The sequence below is a fragment of the Thermobia domestica genome, chromosome 16 (assembly GCF_964235325.1).
Source record: "Thermobia domestica chromosome 16, izTheDome1.hap1.1, whole genome shotgun sequence".
In the NCBI taxonomy this organism is placed as follows: domain Eukaryota; kingdom Metazoa; phylum Arthropoda; class Insecta; order Zygentoma; family Lepismatidae; genus Thermobia; species Thermobia domestica.
Window position 1 is genome coordinate 185,436,822 of NC_137469.1, and position 25,510 is coordinate 185,462,331.

Consider the following 25,510-nt stretch of genomic DNA (forward strand, 5'->3'; position numbering starts at 1 on the left):
CCACCTGCTTCATTTGAAGGAAAGACTTCACATAGTCGCTACGACCCTCCGAGCCGGTTAGTTCGAATTTCCAAATTTCTATTATTGTGAGTATCTTATATCTTCTACCTTTAACACTTAATGTAGTTCTGGGCTACAGAACGTCCCAGTAATGGCGCGATCATTCTCACCATGCAAACATTCGCTGACACTCCCTTCCTCCATATATGTACGACATAAGCCGAAAAGTATTCGACCTTGTGCAACCTATGGTAGGATCGGAAAGAATAATTCACTCGGAGGCAAGATGGTACATTTAACCAACCCATGAATACTTTCCACTTCTGGAAAGTCCGGCCCCCTATGATTTTTTGGCGCACCCACTGGCAACCGTTTCCAAGCCATTACCCAGGAATAGAGGCTAGTTACATGTAGATACTGAATATACTCTTCATCACAACATTCATACAATACAGTAAAGCATTCAGTTCGCCCGCCATTAAATCCGTGCTTGGGGACCAAGTGATCAACAAGATCTTACATTGAGTTTAAATAAACTCTTGTAACTTTTTGTCTCATTTTACCTGCTCATTCCACTCACACTCCCACTTCTCAACAACGTAGAGATTACGTTCTTTTAAATATGTGAATTTAATGGCAGTTGCTTCGTACCTTTGCTGTATGGCTGCATGATGGGATGAGGTCGCGTCGAGCTGCTCGTGACGCATATCAGGGTAAAATTTAGAGCACCCATACCAGTACCACAAATGAAATTCATACATACTATTTCTTGTTGGCTCATACCCATCAATCTTGTATTTTTCGAACCTTCTTTTGGGTCCATTTTCCGAACACTAAATGTCAGTTCCTTTTGTTTCGCTCATGTACCGCAACCATTGCAAGGCTGTTACACTTTGCCACTCAGAGTAATCGAATCCAAGAGGTGGAATAACCGCAATTGGCTCTTTGGGTAAATACAACGTACAGTATACAAGCATAGCAAGATTAGCTATGGTTCCGGCTGAGATTAAACACTGGATATCGCCAGTTTTCTCCTCTACTATATCGGAAAACTTGATAACCGCTTCTGCTAAAATTCTCCAATTATTGCGGAATACTCCAGCATCTACTTTTGGAGATAATACTCCTCGCCACGCTGAGCACGTTCTTGGTGCCAGGCGATTAATTGATGCCGATCATTTGGAGCACGATTTTCAGGATCAAAATACTTAAGGTCCGGAATTTCGCCTACATAATTTTGATTGGCCGGAATGTTAAACAAATATGGGAAATCTCCTTTTTCAAATTTCCAGAAAGACCTAAAGGTTTCGGGAGTTTCGACAGCGTAACTTCCATGTAAAGGAATGTATTGCGGAAACTTAATGATTACCGACCCGCAACTCGGTAATTTTGTGCCCCGTCATTGTTATTTATGAAGTGAGATGTTAGGACTCAATGAGATTTTTGAGGAAGAAGCCGATGTCATATCGTGATCCGTTATAGCTCAGCACAAATGTAGGCTCGAACTTCGAACAAGGTATTAACACGAAGTTAATAAACTCATTGATGTTCTTAAAGAAAACTCGCGTTTTCCATTTCCACATTCATAGCATAGTGCATCCAAACTGTTACTCTTACATTTGTAGCAAATCATTTGCATACAGACAAGATTTACATCATGTTTCTGTTCACCCTCATCATTCGTATCTAGAAGCATAGTCTCTACATCAAAGACTATGCATAAGTACTTTTCTACCCGCATATAACAAGTGATCACGCTGAACTTGTATATTACGTCTTGCAGAATCGCTACTCGCATTTATGTACAGATTTACGTCGTCTTAAATCAAACATGACGCCACATTCATCACACATCCTAACTGAATCACAGTCTTGCTTCGTCCGCTCACTTCTTTGTGATTATCAGAGCATCCATTCGTCGGAAACAATCTGTGGCAACCATCGCATTTTTGTTTCATATTAGAGGTCAATAACTCATGGTACTTTTCACAATACGTGTACTTGAACCCACATTTATGGTAAATACCAGACTTATTGCACCACTGCAATTAATGTTTACTAAATCCTTCTGTACCTAACAAATTACGCAAACTGGTTACAAATTTGTAATGGTTGTCTTTCTATAAAAAGTAAATTTGTTTACCACCCAAAATCCCCTAATATATCACATTAAATTCTCGTGTCATCAGATTTCTTTCATACACAATGATCTGGTACTTGGGAGCGAGATGATTTTGTATTTTTTTCACATCATTTAGAGCAGTGCTATTCAACCGCGGGTACGCGTACCTCTTGGGTACGTAATCCTAAAATAAGCATTTTCCCAATATTTATTGAAGGATTATAGTCGAAGAAAATTTTGGAATTTCCCATGTTAATTTTTTTGATATGCAGTTTCTGCCCTTGCAAATAGTCTTTTGAGTGGCACACTGATTGTACTTTTATTGGGTCTCAATTTGTCCCCTTTTTAATCAATAGAACATGTCAATTAAGTATAATAAATTAAATTCGATTTAATTTCTTTTAAACAGCTTCAGGGGTACACAATTGGATGACGAACTGTGTCTAGGGGTAAGTGAGAAAAAAGGTTGAATAGCACTGATTTAGAGTACACCGTTTTGACCTACTGCGTCTAATTCCAATTTACCGGATAATTTTTTGCTTGTTTAAACAAGCGTCTCGTTTTTTTTTCAATTCATACATTTGATTATACCTTTGATCGGCTCTTGCCATACTCACAATCACACTCTTTGGGAGACAGTACACGTCCTTCTTCATAGAAATGACTTATCTTCAATGGAATTAGAAAGATTCATATTTTTCGTACATTTTTAGAACGATTCCTTTTACCTATTCCCTTTCGGAAATGCACTGTATGCACCTTAAACGTGACGTCACCTCCGATCAGGAACTCTTCATTGCTATTGAAGGTATTTTCCACTATGGAGAAGAGAGCCTCTGGATTCAATTCGGATTTTCTGCGCCCTCACAGATAAATTGGTTTATTCAACTTCGAGGCAGTGCGCTCAGTAGTTACTCCAACATACGCGTTCTTATCAACGTCTTTCAGCGTGTTGTCTATTACAAATTCAAACAATGAACGGATATACTTTTCCGGGTTTTCGATTTCCTTGGCGATACTCTTAATGCTTATATCTGTCCTCTTTAACACGAAGTAACCATATGTTCGGGATGTACTATTTACTATTTCAAATTCTGGCGCACACATACCGTACATTGCATTTGGTGTTCCCTGATTCTGACAGGAGCTTGGATCGACAGTCCTACTAGTACTTGACTCAGAAAAGTTAACAGGATCTCCTAGTACTTCAGCAGCGGCCTCGGCAAATAATCCATCGGTCTCACCTGCTACTATCAGCTGCTTCAACTTCTCACAGGCCTGATCTTTTATTTGACCCCCACGGAAGAAACCACACTGATATAAGTCAGAAATATCAGCAGCGGTTTTACAAGTTGCCAAAATAATCTCCTGCGCAACCCCATAATGTGTCTGCAAAAGACGATTATATTCATGATTACGTACGCCCCCTTTACTGGGGAACTTGTCCAGCGCAAGTTTCCATGTATAAAACACAACTTCGACGTCGTCGTATCCGAAGCGATGTTCCATGTTTAATAATTGGCTCAATTCATTTACGCCTATAGAAGCCATCTGTAATCAGAATATGATATTCTATAATACTTGCTATTTTATCACACTATTTGATAAATAATACTATCAATATATGTTCCAATTAAATTCACAACAGTTAAAAGTTTATTCACAGATCCTTATGTGCTTTTGAAAATCACAAAGTCCTGTAACGTTTTCCAGTTTACTGAAGATGCACTTAAAAGTTTATCTAAAGATACACCAATACTTTCCGATAACAGTAATTTACAAAGTCCTGTAATAAAACTGATTACAACACACAGAGTACAATTAGGAATGTTTTTATTGCACGATTTCTTCTTTTATACTGAGTCGCCTCCAATTTTTCTCTTACATGGACGCAAAGAACTACGAGTTCTAAGAATTCTACCCAATTCCAAGTATTTTACCCGAAGTTTCACGATCCTCTTGTACTTTCTAAAATATCTGTCCTGTAACCTCAGTGTTTACCAAAGATATAGTTGTAACTTTAACTAGAGGTTGGCCTTGACACAGCCGTACATCTTATTATAGTATTTTTCTTTTTTCTTTAATTGAATATTATGTGATTGTTGTTGTTGGTTAATTATATTTAATTATGCCATGGGATGATAAAAGGACGGCCGATCTCCCCTTCTTAATTGAGAAGTTACCAATTGTTTATATTGTATATATGTATGTTTCGTTTATTTCATCTGTTCAATGTGTGTGTTCTGACAAATTCAGTACCAATGATAGAATATTCTCAATGGAAAATTCCGATTAACATTGTATAACGTAGAAGAGACTTCAAGGGTGAGACAAAGTCAAAGGGGTAATTCAGAACAGGATATGAAAGATTTTTGGAGATGTTTGTTAAGAAATGGTCACCAGGCCTTACACGTGATGAGGACGTAAGCACTGAATATCAATGTGTCATTTTTTTAATATAACAAAAAATGTGTACGAAAAGGGAAAATACTTAGAGTCTACGTGCGCACGCAGCTATAGTGTTGGGTGCACAAAAGGGTGTATATGAAAAGTTAACATTGGTGACCAAAGTACAAAAGAGTCATAAGATCTGACGTAAGTTGCAGAAACTTGTCACGTTTTTAGCATTTATCATAAATGTGATGTGTCTCCAAAAACTGTTGTAACTTCGTAGACACACGTTGTACTGTATAGCTCGGGAGTCCGTCGGTCAATCTCTTTTTCGGCAATTGTAAGTCTAAATTAACCGACGGACTTCAACTCTAACTTTACTTTTTCTTTTTAAGAATAAACTTAGGAAGATAATTCGTCTCTATTATTCAAAGTGTACTTGCACCCCGGATCTGTCTGCAGCTAAAGATTAAGAGAGTTAATATGTTTGTTGTTTATTCACGTGTGACCGCTCGCATACTGTTAATCCTGAAATTTAAATTATAAAGTACGTTCCGCTCGCGTACTGGAGCTGCGACAGATCAATAATGGTGTCAGGTGTGGGGTGCACTTGTGGGGTGCTTTGTGGGGTCTACTTGTGGGGTGGCCTGTGGTGTCACTTATGGACTGGCCTGTTGTTGTGGTAGTCCAGAGAACAACTTGTGAGTTATTTGTAAAGTATTCCGACAGTCCTGAAAGATGGAAGTCCTGTGGAGGCGTAAATGCAGGAGTCCAGTGGTTCAGATCCGAGCGGAGGACCGAGCAAGTACGGAGACGAGAAGGCCTATGAATTCGTTGAACATCGGATGCTGAACTGTTACAATTGGAGGAGAGTATGGGACGAAGGAGACACATGCAGCACAGCGCAGTAACTTCCACCTTGTGAGTTATTTCACAGTGCATCGAAGCAATAGACTGGATAGTGGTTAGTGTTCTGATTTTCCCAACAAAGTTCTCTTGTGTGGAAGGAAATTCCTATAGGACTAACATCTCAGCGCCCTGCCACGGAGAGAACCATAGTACATCTTTCTACAGCGGACAGTTATGTGAGTACAATCTTTTTCAATTTATTATTAGGGAAAAATCTCTGTGTGTGTCCCCGTAAGATTGAACTGTATTTCACCTTCCCGGGTATTAACTTACAGGTGAAACAATAGAAGCCATTTTGTATCACGGATTGTGTATAAATTGGCCAGGAAAAATTTGTATCACAGATTGTGTACAAATTGGGAGTGTTTTTTAATCCATACAATTTATGCCTTTTATAGGGGAAATAACGTTTTATTTCTGATTAAAGAACAATATTGAAAGGGCAATTTGTAATAGTTCATAAGGTAGAGTCACGATTGAGGAGCAGTAAGATTGAAATTCTTTAAATGTGTAAAATAAGAATAACGAACCGAGCTAAGTTAAAGATATTAGTTGTGTGGCAACAGATATGGGAAGAAGTTAGATAGTTTAAAATATTTATCACTACAGTCTATCTGTCGGCTATTATGTTTGCCAGTAGGAAGAAGGGCAAAAGTGTTGCCAACTGAGCATGTAGGAAATAACCTTTCTAAATTTGACGAGAAACAAGGAAAAGTAAAATTCAATGGTAAAACTGTTTGCATTATTTAAATGGACAAGAGGCAAGACCCTCGTAAAATTAGAAATTAATTTGTGATGCTTATTTCCTACAAACATTGTTAACCATTAGATGTATGTAAGTAGTGCTAGATGCTGTTGCAGTAATGTAAGTGCTCGTTGTTGCACGTTGTGTTCTGTAGATGAATCCCAGGTTGACTCGCGAATAGGTTCACGAGTCGAAGGGTAGAAACCCTTGGTAATCACTTCTGTGACTAGACGGAGAGATAGGTCCGTAAATCGAAGGGAAAAGCCCCTTAACGATCGCGTCATGAAATGTAGCCAGGTAGGAAGTGATTACGGTAGTTGTTTGGCGAGAGACAACTAAGGTGGAGGGAACAGGGAACCCTCAGTAAGTTAAGAGATAGGTATACCTAGAGAAGAAAGTGGGGACAAAGATTGTGTCTCCGAGAGTAGTGAGTCGGGAGGAGGACTCACTGGGAAAACGGAATCTGTGGGGACGAAGGTATAGTGTCGCCCGGTATTATGGAGTCTGCAAGAAGATTCGAGGTAAAAATGTCACCAGATTCCGTTGAAAATGGGAAGCCATTGCAAAATAGAGTAAAGAAAGTGGAAAGGCTACTGCCACCTCGGGGCATGGTGATCCCATGTAGGAGGGAAAGACAGTGTCCTAATTATTTTTGAATAAAAGAAAAACGGGTAAACAATTCGGAAAATTGTTTCAAAGTGTAGGTACAGTAGATGAGTACCTCAATTACTGGACGGCCTCGCTAAGAAAAAGGTTGAAAACACATACAAACAATTTCTTTCGTCAAAGGAGAAGTTAAAACGTTTGTGCATTTTGTTATAGAGAGAAGTTCGTTATACGTGAACGCATAGATACTTCATTACTTATGAAGAAAATGTATGTTTAAATATCTCCATTGGTGGTCTGGGTTGTTGTCACGTAAGAAAAAATAAAATTAGCAAAAACAACTTTTAAATTCAGTAGAATGGCCAATGCGGTAGTGACCATTCAAAACGTGATTGAGCTTATTTTAAAAATCAATAAATAAAGGTACGTTCGAAAGTATTGATAGGAGAAAGTAAATTTGAAAACTCGAAGTTGTTAGGGAGGCACTTCCTGTTTACATACCAATGTGTTTTTAAATTTCTCTATCCTTCTTCTTCCTTCGTAGTTTGTAACCCTACTTCTCAGTGTTAAAAAAAATCTGAAGCGAGTTCAGGGGAGGTCACAGATATCCTCTGACTCCCCCATCCTTTTGTCCGTACATGGTCGCGTTGTAGACCAACATTGAGTTATATGTCTTAAAAAGAAAAAAAGAGAGAGAAGGAGAGAAAGAAACTATCGTCAAGTTTCCAGAAGGCAGGCAGTGCCCGTTAGGTCACAGGAAATTTATTAACTTATGTATTTGCTTTAAAAAGAAAAAGAAACAACAAACAAACTTTTTCTAAGAAAAGGGAGTATTTTAGGAAATTGGGTCACTGGAGCAAATAGTTATCAGTGTCCTTGTCCTAATTTACAGATACACTTAAAAATATGTAATTCTTCAACCCTTGGCCTTAGTACCTGTAGTAGAAGACTGACATAATGTCCCTCCAAATTGATTTTGGAGTTTTGCAAAGGTAATCTGACAGTAGCAAGTAAATAATCTTTCTTATTAGAATTAATACTTAGGTTAGAACAGTCACATCTCAGCGAAAAATAATTAAATATTGTCAGTAATAACTTAACGACTTGAAGCTTCACTATCTGCTAGGCGATAAGTTAAATTGTATTAATAGATAGCGCAGAAGACGAGCTGTTAGAGATTCCATCCAAACATGAACGCGAAATGGTAGACCGTTTATGTAGGTTGTCATACTCACCGTGACAATATTTAAAGACAAGTTCGATAATTATTAAAGCAGTATATATAATTGAATTACACGCCAGTGTATCGAATACTCTTCCTTCTTTGTAAATGAGAATCTGGAGCGTCAAGTGTCGATAAGTATAGTCTCGTAATTTAGACCGTAATTGAACCTTCAGTCTATACAGTTCCTATACGGTTTCCATTTGTAACCATGTAAAAAGCAAGTATACAGTTGGGAGACTACAATAGTTCATTATCTTAACGCCAGCGGTTCGACTTCCGGGTGCATTCAGGCCGGCCAATAAAAGATTTCAATTTAAGGTATAATAAATGCCAATATGTATATTTATTTGTTTGCAGTGAAGGTTAGTTTTCAAAGCGGGTTCTTACATTCTTAAATTCATTTTTGATTGTTAAGCATCTTCAAAATAAAATGGAATTTGTATCCTTGAAGTTCAATGACAACTAATTACTTAATGCACAGAGAAAGTAATATTATAAAATAATATGTTGCAAGAGTAACTCTTGGGTTGTACCGACAAAGAATCCGGTTTGATTCAGTTTTTAAGTACATGCCTTACAAGGTTTTACAATAGAAATGTATTAATTTCCAAGGCAGACGTTAGCGAAAATTTCAGTTCTGGTCTTCTAGTGAAAACAAAGAAGCCGTTAGAAGCAAAATTATTTCTTGTAATTAATGCAAATGATTGATTCATTTCAATTAATGAATTTTGAAGGCTCTCAAAAATAAATAAAGTAATAGTAATAATATAAATTATACACCTATAGCACGATGCGTTTTACTTAGACATTGAATAAGCAAACTTAGGGAAACTAATGTCCGATTAATTGAAATAATCCCTAACAAGAGACAAGCGTAACGATATTTGGAGTTGCATCATAGCTATGGTCGTCTCATAAAAAAAGGTACAGTACCATTATAGTCCCTTTAAAAATTTACATTAACTATAAACATCAATTAGTTTTGCTACCTTAAAGTGAAAACTGACTTCTATTAAAGCTTACACTGTTAAGATATGTATTGCAATTGTAGTTTGCAATGTAGTTTCGCGACAGCGTTCGGCATTACCGATACTACTTAACCGGCAAATTACCACAAGAAAAGAATAATAAATACCTCCCTGCTTATTGCTTAGTATTTAACTAGTGAATTAAAATTACTGATAACATTAAAAAGGAAATTGTCGTTCTATTTGCAATAAATAGATTTAGGCTGTGCCCTATTATGATATTGTTTTAAGTAGATATCTTACGTAACTATATCAAATTAAAATTCTATCTCTAAATTAGTAAAATTGAAATTTCCTTTCTTAAAAGAGACTTGATTAATTATAGTATTTAAAGGAGATTAAATAATTACATAAATAAACACATGAACGTGTCTTGAATAAAATGTTCCCTATAAACAACGGCATAATAAGGAAGATATAATATGCACACCAGAGCATAGGTATTAAAGTGGCCGATTAGAAGTAGATTAACGACAAGCTATTTTATATGAATTTCACCTCAACCCTTTACATGATCGCTAGTTTGAGACAAATCATAATAAGATTGGATAAGTTTATTTACGATTCTTGATAGCTCGAATTCTTGGTACAAACTAAAGAAAAATTGCAACAGTAAGAGATCCTCTTAGTCTCGTCAGTGAAATAAAAAAAACACTGATGATACGTAAAAATGCGAATAGTTATATTCGATAATTCACCGCGGTATTTTTTTTTAAAAAAATGTGTATCTTAAATATAATGAGAATTTTTCCCGACAACGTCAATGGAAACATGTTTATTCACAGGCAAAATCATTTGTCGTAGTCTCTTGTAGTAGTCACTCCTTTGTCTAAAGAGACGGTGAGACTGTCGTTTGAGGTCTGAAAATCATTAGTAAACTAATCTTTGACAAATGATTCAATAATTGTAATACAAATTACCTTAATAAAATTAGAACGTAATAAATTACTAGACATGGAGAAATAACCTGTCTGGGAGTAAAGGTGCTCTTGAATGTAGTTATGCCTTTTTAGTTCAGTTTCTTTGACATTGAGTATTGGCGTACCAATGAATAAAGTATCCCGTATTTGTGCATGAAGTGATTATGCACACTCCCATTTCCTATATTCACTCGAAATGTTGTTTGCGAGAGTTGCAAGTATTCCAGGATTACTGCAAATAATTGTTATTGGAGAGCATTGCGCGTATAGAAATTTTATCGAGATTTTAGGAAGCAAAATATAAAGAATACGGTAATGCTTGAAAACAATTGGTTCAGTCCAGTGGAAGAATCATGTAATTCTTATCTGTTTCAACTTAATTGTTTTTAATGGCATAGTACATGGAGTACTTAAAAAAATGTCAGGTTGTTTTGGCGTGGTCCGTATGCAGTCTTAGGATTTGAACTGCGTAATTCAATGAGAAGGCAAGAAGCGAAAAGCCTAAGAGGCTTAAATTATATAATAATAATGATGATTTAATGAGACTTTTGAGTACTTTAAGTAGATGAAAACTGTCTTTCTTTTTCGTATAGTCGCCATTTTTGTGTGTTCTACAAAAAGGAATTTTGAGAGGGGAATTCAACTACAGAACTAGGACAATCTTGCAGAGATTTATTAAGATTGTAAGAAAAATATTCAAAATGTTTCTATGTAAATCTTACTGCCCTCGATCAAGTGTTTGAATTGGTGCAATATATGGTGCTTAAATTGAAATTGTCGTCCTTGTGAAAAAGCTTTGTTAATCGAACAAATGATAACATATTTGGCAAGTAAATAATTACGTTGGCAAAATGGATAAGTGAAATTTGCCAAGATGAGGTAATCCTAGTAGCATCGACAGACTTGCAGTAAGAGAAAAACTGTTCAGTTTGAATGGAGATGTGAATAAGGTATTGTTTGGTACCCTAGATAAAGGAGATGTTTAATAATACAATAGTAAAATAAATAGTAGGACCAGAAAAGTTTGATTGTTAAACACTGAGTAAAGAACAAATGGTTCTAGTAAATTTATCTTGATTATCTTAAATATTATTTGCAAATGTTGCTCAGAATGAAAAATTTTTGAAACAAAAATAGTCTTGAGAAGGTTGCTGATTTCTTTAACTTAAATCGAAACAGAATATTACAGATTAATCGAATTTGGAAACTAACTTAAAGATATTATTCTTCCATTAAAATGTATTTGAGAGAATTGTTTCTAAAGTACATAGTTTGTTAAAAGCGGTTCTGAAGGTAAAAGAAAGGTAATTTAACAACAGATAACTAGCATTAAAGATGTATTGAAACAATCCATGAATAATTCTATTTCAGTATATTTAGAGTAGAATTATTGTTGCCAGTTGCCTTCAGATATGATTATGGATTTTTTAATGTTAAAGACATTGCATTTTGAGGTAGTAGCTTCTTGTATGTAATTATACTATCTTTAACTGCTTTGTTTATTCTACCTTCAAAGTAATACGAGGTTTTGAAATCAGTTGAGGCAACCTTCTGCTGAGCTGGTTAAAAGTAACATGAATAATGTGTTTCTACAACTTATTATCGGTTTGATTGTAAATTGAATCTTTCTTTTATAGTCAAAGGTTTACATCAGATTGCGAAACTAAATTGCAAAAGAATTTGAAAATTCACGAAGTTGTAACACAATGCGATTAACTGAGTTATTTTGTTACTCTGAAACATAATGAACTGTCATATGTTACTTCTAAAGTTGTAAAAGGAATCTTAGTTCACACAACGTGAACAGTACTATGTGATTGTAGTTAGTACCGGAGTATTCAAATTAGATGTGGATCGTATAGTTTACGAAATGATTACTGTGCCAAAGGTTTCCAAATATTCCATACTAATATAACTGAAAGACAAATATATTCATAATATAGTAATCCGGCTTTAGACGTAAAGCTTACTAGTTACCAAAATATAACAAACAGAAAAATTAAGAAACTGATCAACAGTGTAAGATACTATACGCGGGTAATTATTCCACTTTTGGTGACCTACTGGTGGCTAGGAATATTTTGATTGATTTTATTGTATTATTCTTGCCTCAATGACGTCTCGTTTGAAAAATTGTCGACTATTGCCATAGATATATATACAATCATTCATAATAAATGAGTTTAGTTCTCATGAGTTAAGGCATATGCGAAAAGTTAAGTACAGCATATAACTGAGTGAGATGCTTTAATATTAAGGTTGCACCATTTCAAACTGAAAAGGTAAATTATCAAATATGAAGAAAGAGTAAACCTGAATAAAACGATTTGTCTATCGAAATTTGTACAGATAACAAATTTCCTCAATTAAGGGGGGAGGGAGATGTCACAGCCGTACATCTTATTATAGTATTTTTGTTTTTTTCTTTAATTGAATATTATGTGATTCTTGTTGTTGGTTAATTATATTTAATTATGCCATGGGATGATAAAAGGACGGCCGATCTCCCCTTCTTAATTGAGAAGTTACCAATTGTTTATATTGTATATATGTATGTTTCGTTTATTTCATCTGTTCAATGTGTGTGTTCTGACAAATTCAGTACCAATGATAGAATATTCTCAATGGAAAATTCCGATTAACATTGTATAACGTAGAAGAGACTTCAAGGGTGAGACAAAGTCAAAGGGGTAATTCAGAACAGGATATGAAAGATTTTTGGAGATGTTTGTTAAGAAATGGTCACCAGGCCTTACACGTGATGAGGACGTAAGCACTGAATATCAATGAGTCATTTTTTTTAATATAACAAAAAATGTATACGAAAAGGGAAAACACTTAGAGTCTACGTGCGCACGCAGCTATAGTGTTGGGTGCACAAAAGGGTGTATATGGAAAGTTAACATTGGTGACCAAAGTACAAAAGAGTCATAAGATCTGACGTAAGTTGCAGAAACTTGTCACGTTTTTAGCATTTATCATAAATGTGATGTGTCTCCAAAAACTGTTGTAACTTCGTAGACACACGTTGTACTGTATAGCTCGGGAGTCCGTCGGTCAATCTCTTTTTCGGCAATTGTAAGTCTAAATTAACCGACGGACTTCAACTGTAACTTTACTTTTTCTTTTTAACAATAAACTTGGCAAGATAATTCGTCTCTATTTTTCAAAGTGTACTTGCACCCCGGATCTGTCTGCAGCTAAAGATTAAGAGAGTTAATACGTTTGTTGTTTATTCACGTGTGACCGCTCGCATACTGTTAATCCTGAAATTTAAATTATAAAGTACGTTCCGCTCGCGTACTGGAGCTGCGACAGCCTGTACTTTCTGATAACTGAAGTTAATACAGTTTTGTAACTTTTCCAGTTTACCGATGATACAGTTGAAAAGGTTATCGGTAAATCCTTCAGTATTTGGTAATAAGTGTAAATGATAAAGTCCCGTAAATACAATCAAGAACGTCTTTACGTTCACGCTGATTTTTGTATACTGCGCGCGCCAACTAGTCACACGAAATTTATAGTTTTGAGAATGTAATCTCGTAACCACACGCACTTAGTCTATGAAATCTCATACCTAGACGAGTTACAGTCATGTATAAACGAGTACTGTTTTACAAATCGCGCATTATTTTATAGTCTATTAAATTGGAGTGATTTCATGCAAATTTCTCGAACTTAGCCAAATGTTTCCGAACATAGCATAGCTTTTAATTTTCACTGCCTGTTCATACATTGTTATTTTCATATTATTATTTATATATTAAAAAGTGAACATCCCTGATGTGAACCATCAAATATCAAACTTAGAGAGATAACATTCCGAAAGAATAAAAAATCACAATCATTTAAGTAATAACTTTAACGATAAAAGCACTACGATTAATAAAGTAGTAAACAGAAAAAAACAATTTAACAGAATTAGAATAGTAAACAAGAAATAACTTTAGCAAGAGGCAATTAAGAAAGATGAAAAGGTTAGAGAAAAGATTTAAAACAGTCTAAACAAAAACACACAGCATACAAGCAAACTTTAAGAAACATTTAAGAAAGAAAAGAAGCAAAAGGTAAGTTACGTTAGTTGGGTACGTTAGTTTTAAAGAAGACAGAAATCAAGTTAGAAGAAAATAAGACAAAATGGTCAGAGAAAGCATAATTACTTAAAATAAAAACTAAGGAAGAGAATAGCACGGATTAGTAGAAAGCATATTTCGTTAAGACAAACAACCAAGAAATAACAAAGATGAAATAACTTTAGCAAGAAAATCATAAGAAAGGTGAAAAAGCTTTAGAACAGTTTTAAAACAAATTATTTGATTGATCACATAGCATAGATTGTCTTATGAGTTTGCACAGTAAACGGAACATTTAAGAAAGAAAAGAAGAAAAATGTAAGTTGGCATAGCATGTTACTTTAAAAAACAATAAAAACTTATTTATCAGTTCACAGCGTAGCCACACTTAGAAGTTAGCGCAGCAAACGAAACAAAGAACGAAAAAATGAAATGAGATATTTCAGTTTTACGTCGCACGTTATGCCGGTTAGGCTAAAGGAGACGGTGATGATGGGTAATGAATGAAATGGTGGAATGAACAAAGTGGGAGGAAACGGGAGAACCCTGAGAAAAGCCACGCACACGGTGTTCGTCCACCATAAAGTTCACTTGGGGGAAAGAAAAAGTATAGAAATCTAACAAGAGGCAAACATTTAAGGAAAAACTAACAAGTAGAAATAGGTAAACATTTAGGGAGATAACACATAGATAGAAAATGAAATGAAATGAAATCTTTAATTTTACGTCCCATGGTTATGCCGGTTAGGCTAAAGGAGACGGTGATGATGAATAATGAATGAAGAAAGTGAGAGGAAACGGGAGAACCCCGAGAAAACCCACGCACACGGTGTTTGTCCACCACAAAGTTCACTTGGCGGGAGCAGGGTGTGAACCCGACATAGATAGAAAAGGCTAGCTTGGATTAAAGATAACAATTTTAAGAAAAATAGCAAACAAGAAAATGGCATAGGTTAGTAGAAAGCATACTTAGTTAAGACAAATATTAAACAAGAATAAATCAGAGGATAGCATAATTTAAAATAACGATGAAATGTATCATGAAACAAAGTAAAATACAAATCGTAAAAGTAAATAAAATAATGTACATAATTTAAATATCATTTTAATGTAGTGTAAGTATAATATATTGTAACACCTAACATAACTGGAAATTATTGGTAATAGTGATTTATTTATTACTAAAATGTTGTTCACTACTACTGCTAATTTTACTTCATTAAATAATTCTTAACGATATTTTAATACTAATAAATCTGACAACACAATATTTTCTTCTTAAATACTTTCTTAGCCATTTATATTTTAACTGTTAAAATTCATTACTGCAAGACTACTAAGATCATTGTCCTACTAAAAACCTTTTCATAATGTGATTTTATTTTAATTAGTAAAATTTTTCATATTTGTAATTTACTTGTGACAGTACTTTGAAATTGCATATACAGTATATTCATTGCATTATACAAAAATGAAAGTGTAATTTTCAAAATTAAAAATGCAAGTTGCAATATTAATAATGTAACTGAAAAATAAAAAAAAACATAAGTTAGAAACAAAATGTATGTTTACCAAACTGAAATGTAATTTTCAAAATTAAAATTGAAATTTGTAGAAAAACAAAATGCAAAACGAAAAATTAAAAATGTAAGTTTAAAATTATAAAACGTAATTTGGAACTTTAAAAATGTAACTTTGAAACAAAAATGTAAGTTGCAAAATTAAAAATGCAATTTGCAAAATTAAAAATTCAAGTTGCAAAAGTGAAAATATAATTTTGAAAATTAAAAATGCAATTTGCAAAAAACAAAATGCAAGTTGGAAAATTAAAATGTAAGTTTAATAATAAAAAGGCAGTTCTTAAAATGTTCGTTTAATTTACATTAAAGTCTTTAATTGTAAAATGTAATTCTTAATACTTCCGTTTAATTATGTTAATTGTAAAATGCAATTCTCAACACTTTCCCTTAACTATGACAAAATTTTTGTGAGAGCGTGTAACTTGAATTAAATTTATTGGATCATAATCAATTTTTAGTACTTTGAAACAAACTTCTTCTTGAGTATTAGTAAATAAAATGTAATCCTTCGTATTTTTTCACTAAGTCAAAATGTTCTGTTTTCTTTACTAATAAATGTATGTGGGTAATAAAATATTTTATATTGGTTTTACTAACAGGTTTTAAAACTTCATCAAATAAAATTGTGTATTAAGGAAAAATTAACACCGCCGCTGGTCAGATTTAAAACATTTAACTGTTGCTTTGTCAGTTGACTATGTAATAGCACCGTTGATGATGAGACACTTGGATGCTGTAAGAATAAACAGATGCATTACATGTATAAGTGTATTTTCAATTTAAAATGTAAGGAAAACTATTTCCGTGCACAATTATTTCGTAACTGCATTTATGTTTAATGTAATGTATATATGATTATTATCTATTACGATTTCTTTTATAATAAATTAGTTTTTCAATTTTAAATTAGGTTCTAATATGTTTAAATTTAAAACGTTCATTAATTGAAATGAATCAGTATACAATTTACTTTTCTCAAAGTTAATGCTTATTAGAAATGTTAATTGTAATTTGATTTTGCTGTAGAATGAAAGCAATGTAATGCAAATATTATTAATTGAGAAAAATTATTAATTGTTTAGAAATTATCTTACCGAAACTGAAGCTCAATTTCCACTTTCAAGTTCAATTTGATTCCGAAGTCCAAAGTTATTTCAAATGCAGGATCCTCGTTGTATCCTAAAACAAAATGAACATATTCTTATCACTCATTCAAAGATGTTATTTTCAGTACCGTATATGTTTAAACAATGAACAATGCCTAATGTAATTTTTACTCATTCGAATTTTTGAAAGTTTCAGCATAAGTGTTTTAATGAATTTGTTATATAAATGAACCAGTTAAAGTTAACAACGAGCTCTTAATGTGTTCACACTGTAATTTTTTACTATTTCAGAATTTTATTCCTCGGAGTTTTCATAAATGACTTTTAATGTTTCACACTCATAGTGTTCTTATGAGCTTCCATAGGAAGCGGATAATTAACACGTTCCCAATATTGTAAGTTGCGGAAACTTTATATAGAAGTCCTATTGTGTGAAGCAAATACTTCAGTAGACGGTCTTACGTGCTTACAATCCATTCACGATTCACAAACAAACCAATAAGGAAACAATTTCCAAATAAATTCCATCTGTCCTATTAATTTGGAACCTACTGAGTTAATACTAAAAATGCTGTAATAACTATCAAAAACTTTCGCGGAAATACAATTAAAATCCATAAAACAATACTAAATATTGAAAATAAAATTCTCTTTCTCTCTCTGTTTTTCTCTTTTTGTCTATGTCTCTCCATCTTTCACTGTAGAAATACTTTCAAGCATACATTTTTCTTTGACATTCAAATATTACTCAATAAAACGCTATTATACTCTTTCTTTCCAATCATTCGTATTATGCAAAGGAAGACACAGGCCATTCTCTCTATTTAACTTATTTTATAACACAGTAAAAATAAAAAAACAGCATTTACTACAGATGATGTGGGAAAATATACCAAATGTCTGCATCTGCTTTAAAAGTGTTCTTTGTGTGCTCAAAAGTGTTCATTTTCCGGAAACAGTATCTAACATGATATTTAAAAACACGGCAAACAGTCCGGAAAACAAAGTGATGACTTACAAAAATGAATATGTCATATGCAGGCAATCAAAGAATGTCGTTAATATGTACAGGGCTATACTGTGTCTAAAGCGGTTTCTGTATTTTGCAGTATATGTAAACTTATTTCTCGTCTTCAACAATTTAACTAAAGAGAAAAGTGCACAATTATTATAGATCTCCCCGGATTCTACAAAATCCATTTACAAGTATAAGAAAATATGAAGTTTTAAGTTTTGTTTCCTATCGTTAATTTTTAAATCATGTATTGTTAGTAAAATGAAATATTAGAAATTACTCTGGTCTACACTTGGTTTCCGGAATAAGCACTCATGAATTTAGTCAACTTAAATCCTGTAAACAATCTATGAACTCCGACTAATCAGTCTTCCATACAGTGGCGACTCCAAGGGAAGTCTTCATTCATTTCTCAAAGACTGTCTTTCTAATCCTTCCTAAGGACATCCTCGTGACTAATCGGATATTTTCATGTAAAATACTTTAACTCTGAATAATTAAATAACCAATTAAAAGACAACAATGCTTGGAAGTCGGGTGCGGGTTGTTCCACAAAAAGTATCATGCGGTTTGAATCCCACGGTATTGATAACGATTTTAACACTGATATGTGCATCGGATCAATAATCGCCGCGTATTTTATTGTTCTTATCTCGTTCGGATTCCCCACTAAATATCATATAGTCATGGTTCTTATATCTTCAGTACATTAAAAAATGCTAATTCCATCTCGAATGTTAGCATTGTACTTTACTTTAAGAAATAAAAATCAATTCCTTGCAATAACTCCTCTGATTACAAAATAATAATAATAACTCCTTCGTAGCTAAGTTGTTAACGTAAGCGCCGTTGACGTAAAATACCTCAATTTTACACATAGAAAGTGCGTGTTCACCCATAATTTTAATGATTAAGAAGAAGAAGAAGAAGAAGAAGAAGAAGAAGAAGAAAGTTTCTTCCTAAGTGGATAGTGTATGTATGTTCGATGTGGAAAAACTCGGGTCCGGCGGGATCTCGTGTGGTTCGAACTCTACGCGTCTCATCTAACTTTGGTGCTAGAGTTGCCCACGAGACAAGACGAGGCAATTCTTTTTTTAATAAAAAGAACATACTTTTGAGACAATATAGCACTTTCACGAGTTAACCAAAATCTAATCTCATCATATACTTTTAGTATTCACTTAATATCCAAAAAGTTAATTAAAAGTTCTTACTTTAATTTGTTTTAAACGATGAAACAGTCCCTTTATCACTTCAGATGATCACAACAAAACACACAAGAGAGGGAGATCAGATACTTAAAAGCCACAGAGAACTCAACAAACATGAACACAGAGCCAATATTACGATGCCTATGTGTCTTCAGTCTTTTATAAAGGTAAGTCTCCTAGTTAAAAAGAATTTGGGTTTCCCTTATCTTTTCATGGTCAAGTATTGTTACTTTCTTCATTCCTCACTTCTCTTCTCATGGTCAATCCTGAAATCAGATAGCAAAGAATTCAAAAGCAGTTTCGTAAACAACCTTGTCTGTCCACGAAAAAGGGCAGGTAAATCTACCTATATTTTTAACAATAACAAACCTAAAACCACAATTTAAAAAAGAGACAAAGGGGTTGCAGATCCAATATTTTGCTCTGTGTAAAAAGACATAAAACTTTCAGAGTATCTGTCAAAAACATCCTATCAATGTCCAATCTTGTAATTTTTGCTTCAATTACAAAACAATGCTTCTCTAAGTACACTGTAAAAGATACACTTTGATAAAGAAGACGGATAGATGATACACTATAGGAAAGGTATATATATCTAAGATGTATTTTGACAAGTACAATTGAAACATAAAAGTCTAAACAGAATAAAACTCATGAGCTTCAAGTCTAACATTAACACAGATTTGATTTTGACGAGGAGGTATGCTCTTACGCAGTAATACAAGCATATTTACACAGTATTTTCTATTGATACGATTATGGTAATTAGCTTAATTTCTCGTTTTCTTTCTTATTGAAATTTCATGTTATAAAAACAGTTTTCTGGTTTTCAATTTTTCAAAATCTATTAATATTGCATCCGTATTCATCTCTTTGAGTATGTCATTTCCAATGGCCATCAAAGCTAGTCCATTTAATCATTCTTAAGATATAGTTGATCACAAATAATTCTTTAATAATTTCAGCTGAACTTGCTTAATACACATCAAATGACATAAGTATGTGTCTTAATCGATATTTGTCTTAGATCCAGTGGCGGGGCTTCAAAATCAGGTCTCTCCCGAGAAAATTCTTTACCTGCCCCCGCAAAAAATATTTTCAGTGCTCTTTAGTCCTATAAAACAATTTAGTCCTTTCATGTCTCTTTCCAACATAGGCATTCGAAAATCAGGAATGAGGAACAATGTAAACACTAGGAGTGGCGAACCCAAGGTTTCTCTTTTGGGCCTGAAGATTTTTCGGAATAGCCTTCAAAATGCAAATAATTTTGTGTATTTGCCCCCTGAAATTGGGTTAATTTTCTTAAAAATTGAACGTTCTGTGAGATCCAGATTCTTAGACCACTTACATCGGTGCACCTCAGAACACAAGTTACTAATAATCAAAACTCTACTTTGCATTAGGACAATTACCAAATGTTTAAAAATATCGCTCCATCTGAATTTAATAGGAGAGAATTGACAATGATTGTTAAACTGTTATAAAATACAATGAGCATACGTATATGCTGCTGCAATTGACAGTGAGAGTTTTTTTTTTTTTAATGTGCTACATGTAATACTAATGACCTTTCATTTACAGTTTCGATTTCTATTACAGTTATCCTTTCGAGACAAAATTTTGAAAAGCATTAAGTTTAATTGAGACCCGTAACCGAAGACGCCGTATTCATGCAACTTTAATTTAAGAATTAAATTACTGTTACAACTAAAATAAACTTACAGTTTCAAAAATCTGTCGACTTGCAAATGCTTCATAACAGTAACTTGTATTGACAACTCTCCCACCTCAACATGTATGATTATCGCTTTCGAAATTTTGTCCAGAAATCGGAAGAAACTTTTTTTTAGAATTTTTGCTTGCCTCTCATCTTTCAAATTTCGTAACTTTCTTTTCTGAGAAAATGCTTCAATTGTTTTTTTTTTTACCGTCGGCATTATTATAACATGAAAAACAAAGCACTATTGAAAAGTGAAAGCACACATCATTCCAATAAAAACAAAACAAAAGGACTCAGAATAAAAAGAAAATGTTGAAGAATGACAAATGCACTAATAGGCATTAATAAAGTTAGCATTAACCAGTGGGCAGCGATAGTTAGCCAGTGTAATTAGGAACAATCTAAATTTCCCTCAGAAGTGACCAAAAATTTCATTTCTACCGCCCACCTTTTCTTAGAACTCGGCCCTTTTCTTGGAGCAATGGACAACAAAAGCCTAATCACTTGAAGTTCGATAATATGCACTAACTTGAACTCATTTGAAGTTCGATTTCATTTACGCTGACTTTTCTCAACCCTTAACTGTGGTCATTGAACCGAAGCACTTATGAGAGTTTATGACAAGGCGGAGTACCCTTGAAGACATTTCTTTCTGCTGTTGATGCCACCCAATCCATAAGCAACATATGCAGTTGACTTCCTTATGTTTGTTGATGATATTTTCTAGCAAGATCGCGGATGGGTTGTTGGGAGAGTAGTGAAAAATCTGTTACATTTGTATTTTGTGGATATATTGGGATTGTTGAAAGAATGCCGCTGTTTCGTCGTACTGCTATAGTTCTTACTATCACATCTATTGAAAAGCTAAAGTTTACTGCATTTTATCTCATATTCGTAAAATCTCAATTTTCCCTTTTTAGAAAATCTTTACTAAATCTCCCTGCGCTGCGGGAATTTTCCTCAAAGTAGCATCACTTGTGAGTGTGACATTGGTGCCAATTGATGTATAAGTCTGTTTCAATTGTAAATTTGTGTTTTAATTTCAACCACGCAGAAATTCAACTTTATTATCCTTTTGATGTATTTTATTTGTATCTCAGTCCGTACAATATTTATTTGAAGCTATTTGGAAAATTTTTCATCATAACACTTTCTCTAATACTTGTAAATATTTACGTTTAAAACACAAAATTCATTTCCCAGTTTGGGGCCCTCTTCACATTGCGCCTCTTGCGAACGCGTAGTTCGCAGGAATCATGATCTTCCCCTGCTTGCCCTTTCAATGCGTACTTTCATACAATCTGCCTTTTATTGTATTTGCAAGCGATATATTAGATCCTTTGCAGAGCGTCATAGCATCACTGGCCGTTCATTGGTTATTGACTCGCCGCCAGCTTAAAACGCTTGCATCAAGCTTGAATGGAATAGTGATTGCAAGGTTGCTCCCATGTAACTTCGTTACTAGAATTTAGCTTGCGGAATCCTTGTACGCTTTCCAATCCATTGGATACAAGCTTACTGACTTCCAATGTAAGCTTACAGCAAGCGGTTTGCAGATCGTCTCTGCTACTACGGCAGTTTCTATCTGTTATATTACTGTATTGCGTAACAATCACCGTTAAAACCGGAACTGCTTTATTTTCTGCCACTTCCGGAAATGTGGAGACGAAATGAAATTTTGGCACACTTAATTGCAGAACACTGCTTCTCACTATCTAGTACTATTTTTGTTTTATAGTATTCAATATGAAAACCGGAAATGGTTGATTTATACGAAGTCCGGTTTCGTATCGTCTCCATCAAAATACTACATTCCGACCAAACTTGGTGGTGATTCATCTGTTGGTTCTTGACGGACAGACAGAGAGAATAATAGACAAAGGAGTTATGGTAAACTAAACTCTTTAAAAATTGCAAAGGCACTATCTTTTGTTGATTTGTCTCGCCATTTGTGTCAGCAGTTGTTTCAGAATACACTGATATGGAAGTATATTGTAATCAGGAAATATGCTTGTTGATTAGTGTTCAAACTCTGAGAGGTTTCAGTGGTAAGACTTTGATGTCAATCAGTGTCTTTTCTTTCGACAGTATCATCTTCAGAAATTCTTTCAGGAGGAAAGAAGCAGAAAGAGTGCTTTTAGCCTTTGACACTTTGATGTCATCCACAGTAAATTCCATGCTCTTTTCATGAACCCTTTTCTTCACCATCGCCTATTGCTTTCCGCTTCTTTCTCGAACTGGTAGTGAACTGTGAGTAAACCATATTTGTGACCATACCTCAAGCAGCTTCCTTGCAAAGTAATAAATAATCAATTTTATTCCTGGAAGTTTAACTACTAACGATGTTGAATCGAAACTTTTTAGAAGCGACACCACATTATCTCACGATTTAGTATGACATTGAATTGCAACATGTTGTATCAAATTGTCACCCACAGTGACCCAGTGCTACACTGTAAACAATTACAGCCAAATTTACTGACCGGTTACCGTCAATTCTAGCTGCCAACCGATTACTCTAAAATTTACGGTATTGGTGTTAAAGTTACGATAATAGAGCATAAATACGACCTTTTTATGGCCTATACCCAATAATTTTACAGTAATACCGTAAATTTTAGAGTAATCGGTTGGTAGCCAGAATTGACGGTAATCAGTCAGTAAATGTGACAGTATATTTTTTACAGTCAGAGAGCTCACCTTCAGTGTTAAGGTAACTCGTTCGACATCAGGTCATGTGAACCGTGGCGGAAATGTGTTGGTGGGTTTTCTTGGTATTCTCGTTTGCTCCCTCATTATCATTTCACCCATTATTTGACAATTACTTCCTTTCTTTAATCAACCACATCCTTTATCCTAATGGGCAAAGGGCGTTCATTTTTAATATGTAACAATGTATATCCTTTAAAATATGTAAATGTGACACCTTTCCTTTTGATCTTGAGGCGAATTTGTTTTTCAGCTTTTTAGGTCTTTGCAAGAGCGCACCCGATAAATCTCTTGAGGAGAATCCAAAACTAAATAACTAATTAAATAAAAAGAATGTAGAAATAAAATTGCTTAAATATTACGATCTATTATTTATAAAATACACTAGTTAACAAAGGTTTTGTTACATAAAAGGAGATACCTGTTCTTAAAGGAACTTTTTGCGCTGAATTCGAATATGCACTCGGTTTTTCTCCATCAAGTACGATTTTCCCGTAACAGAGGGATTTTCGGGAAAATCCCTCAAAATTTTCCCTTTTCGTTTATTTTACACCCCAAGATCTTGTCCCCTTGCATATACTAACATAGAAATTATACCTAAGTATACTTTGATTCATATTTAACAAACCCTCCAAGTTTCGTAATAATCGCTTTATTCTTTCTAGAGAAATAAATATGTTTGTATGTATACTGTGTGTACTGTTTATTGCACCTTATAGTAATGCTTTCAGATCTCTTAAGTTGAGGTAAAACGTTTTGCTTTATTACCACAAACACATATATAAAATATAATACAATATAATTTACAAGTGTGACAATTTACAATAAACAATAATACAAATGTACCAAAAGGTCAACGAAAGACAATCAAAACTATCACAATATATGAAACTTCCATTGGGTTACAAAAACGTACACTACTTCCTTCTTTTGTAAGAAATGTTGCATTCTCTAACAAGACCCCAACAATAGTCCCCCATCATTGAAGGATCCCCTCGTCCCTGGCACATTTTCTCCATTGCCATTATATCTTGGTGGAATCTTTCCCCCTGTTCGTCGCTGAGAGCACCTAGGTTAGCAGGAAAGAAGCTGAGGTGGGAGTGCAAAAAGTGGATTTTTAAAGACATCCTACAACCCAACTCTTTGTATTTCTGTATCATGTCCTGTACGATTTCTGTGTAACTCTCAGCTTTGTTATTGCCCAGAAAGTTGCGCACAACACACTTAAATGTTGTCCAGGCAGCTAGCTCAGCACTGTTTAACTTGCTGTCAAAGCTATCATCAAGCATTAATTTTCTAATTTGGGGACCAATAAACACTCCCGCTGAAATCTTAGCATCATTCAGGTTATGGAACTTATCTCGCAAATACTTGAAACCTTTACCAGGTGTGTCCATGGCTTTGACAAAGTTTTTCATAAGTCCTAACTTGATATGAAGTGGCGGTAGTAATATCTTATTAGGATCTACCAAAGGAGCGTATTTGATGTTGCATTCTCCAGGTACGTAATTCACTCTAGGTTCCCATTCCTTCACTTCATAATGTTTGTCATCAGCTCGGCTATCCCATAAACATAAAAAAAAACATTGGTACTTCGTGTAACCGCACTGCAGTCCTAATAAAATACCAACTACCTTGAGATCACAACATATTTGCCAACAATGGTCCTTGTAATTTATAAGATCTAGCAAAGTTGACATGGTGTCATAGGATTCCTTAATCTTCACTGAGTGCGCAAGTGGTATAGAAGGTTTTTTATTTCCATTATGTAAAAGGACAGCTTTAAGGCTGACCTTTGACGCGTCGATAAATAACCTCCATTCTTCTGGAACGTAAGGAATTCCTTGCTCCGCCATCAACCCATTTATATCCGTACATACGCACACATTATCTTGCATTGAGAAATAGCTTGAAAATTGAACATGCCTTTTCCTGTACACTGATATGTTCGTTTCTGCATCCAATAAGTTCCACTGCTGGAGCCTTGATCCCAGAAGTTCCGCCTCTTGTTTTGTCAGGTGCAAATCACGGACTAGGTCATTAAGTTCACATTGCCGGATGAAATGTGGCTCGCGAACACAGTAAGGGATGAACGTTGGATCCTCGGATGTACATGTTGATGTCGATGGTTCATCAAGATCATGATCATC

At 34.4% G+C, this 25,510-nt stretch overlaps 1 protein-coding gene across 3 annotated transcripts in view; it reads right to left on the bottom strand.

Moving 5' to 3' along the window:
* Nucleotides 1-25,510, bottom strand: part of LOC145673561 (uncharacterized) — an 84,983-nt gene that overhangs the window by 50,532 nt on the left and 8,941 nt on the right. Inside the window, exons 1-2 of one of the 3 annotated variants that reach the window (XR_014128786.1) lie at nucleotides 18,935-19,182; nucleotides 16,694-16,778 (exon numbers count right to left, since the gene is read on the bottom strand). Coding sequence is in view for 2 of the 3 variants with exons in the window: in XM_081743384.1 (XP_081599510.1) it covers nucleotides 3,367-3,631 (265 nt within the window). In the remaining variant the exon portion in view is untranslated. Of the gene's footprint in view, nucleotides 1-3,366; nucleotides 3,657-16,693; nucleotides 16,779-18,934; nucleotides 19,183-25,510 lie in introns of those variants that run through there. The other 2 variants (XM_081743384.1, XM_081743385.1) reach the window with 2 other exon arrangements.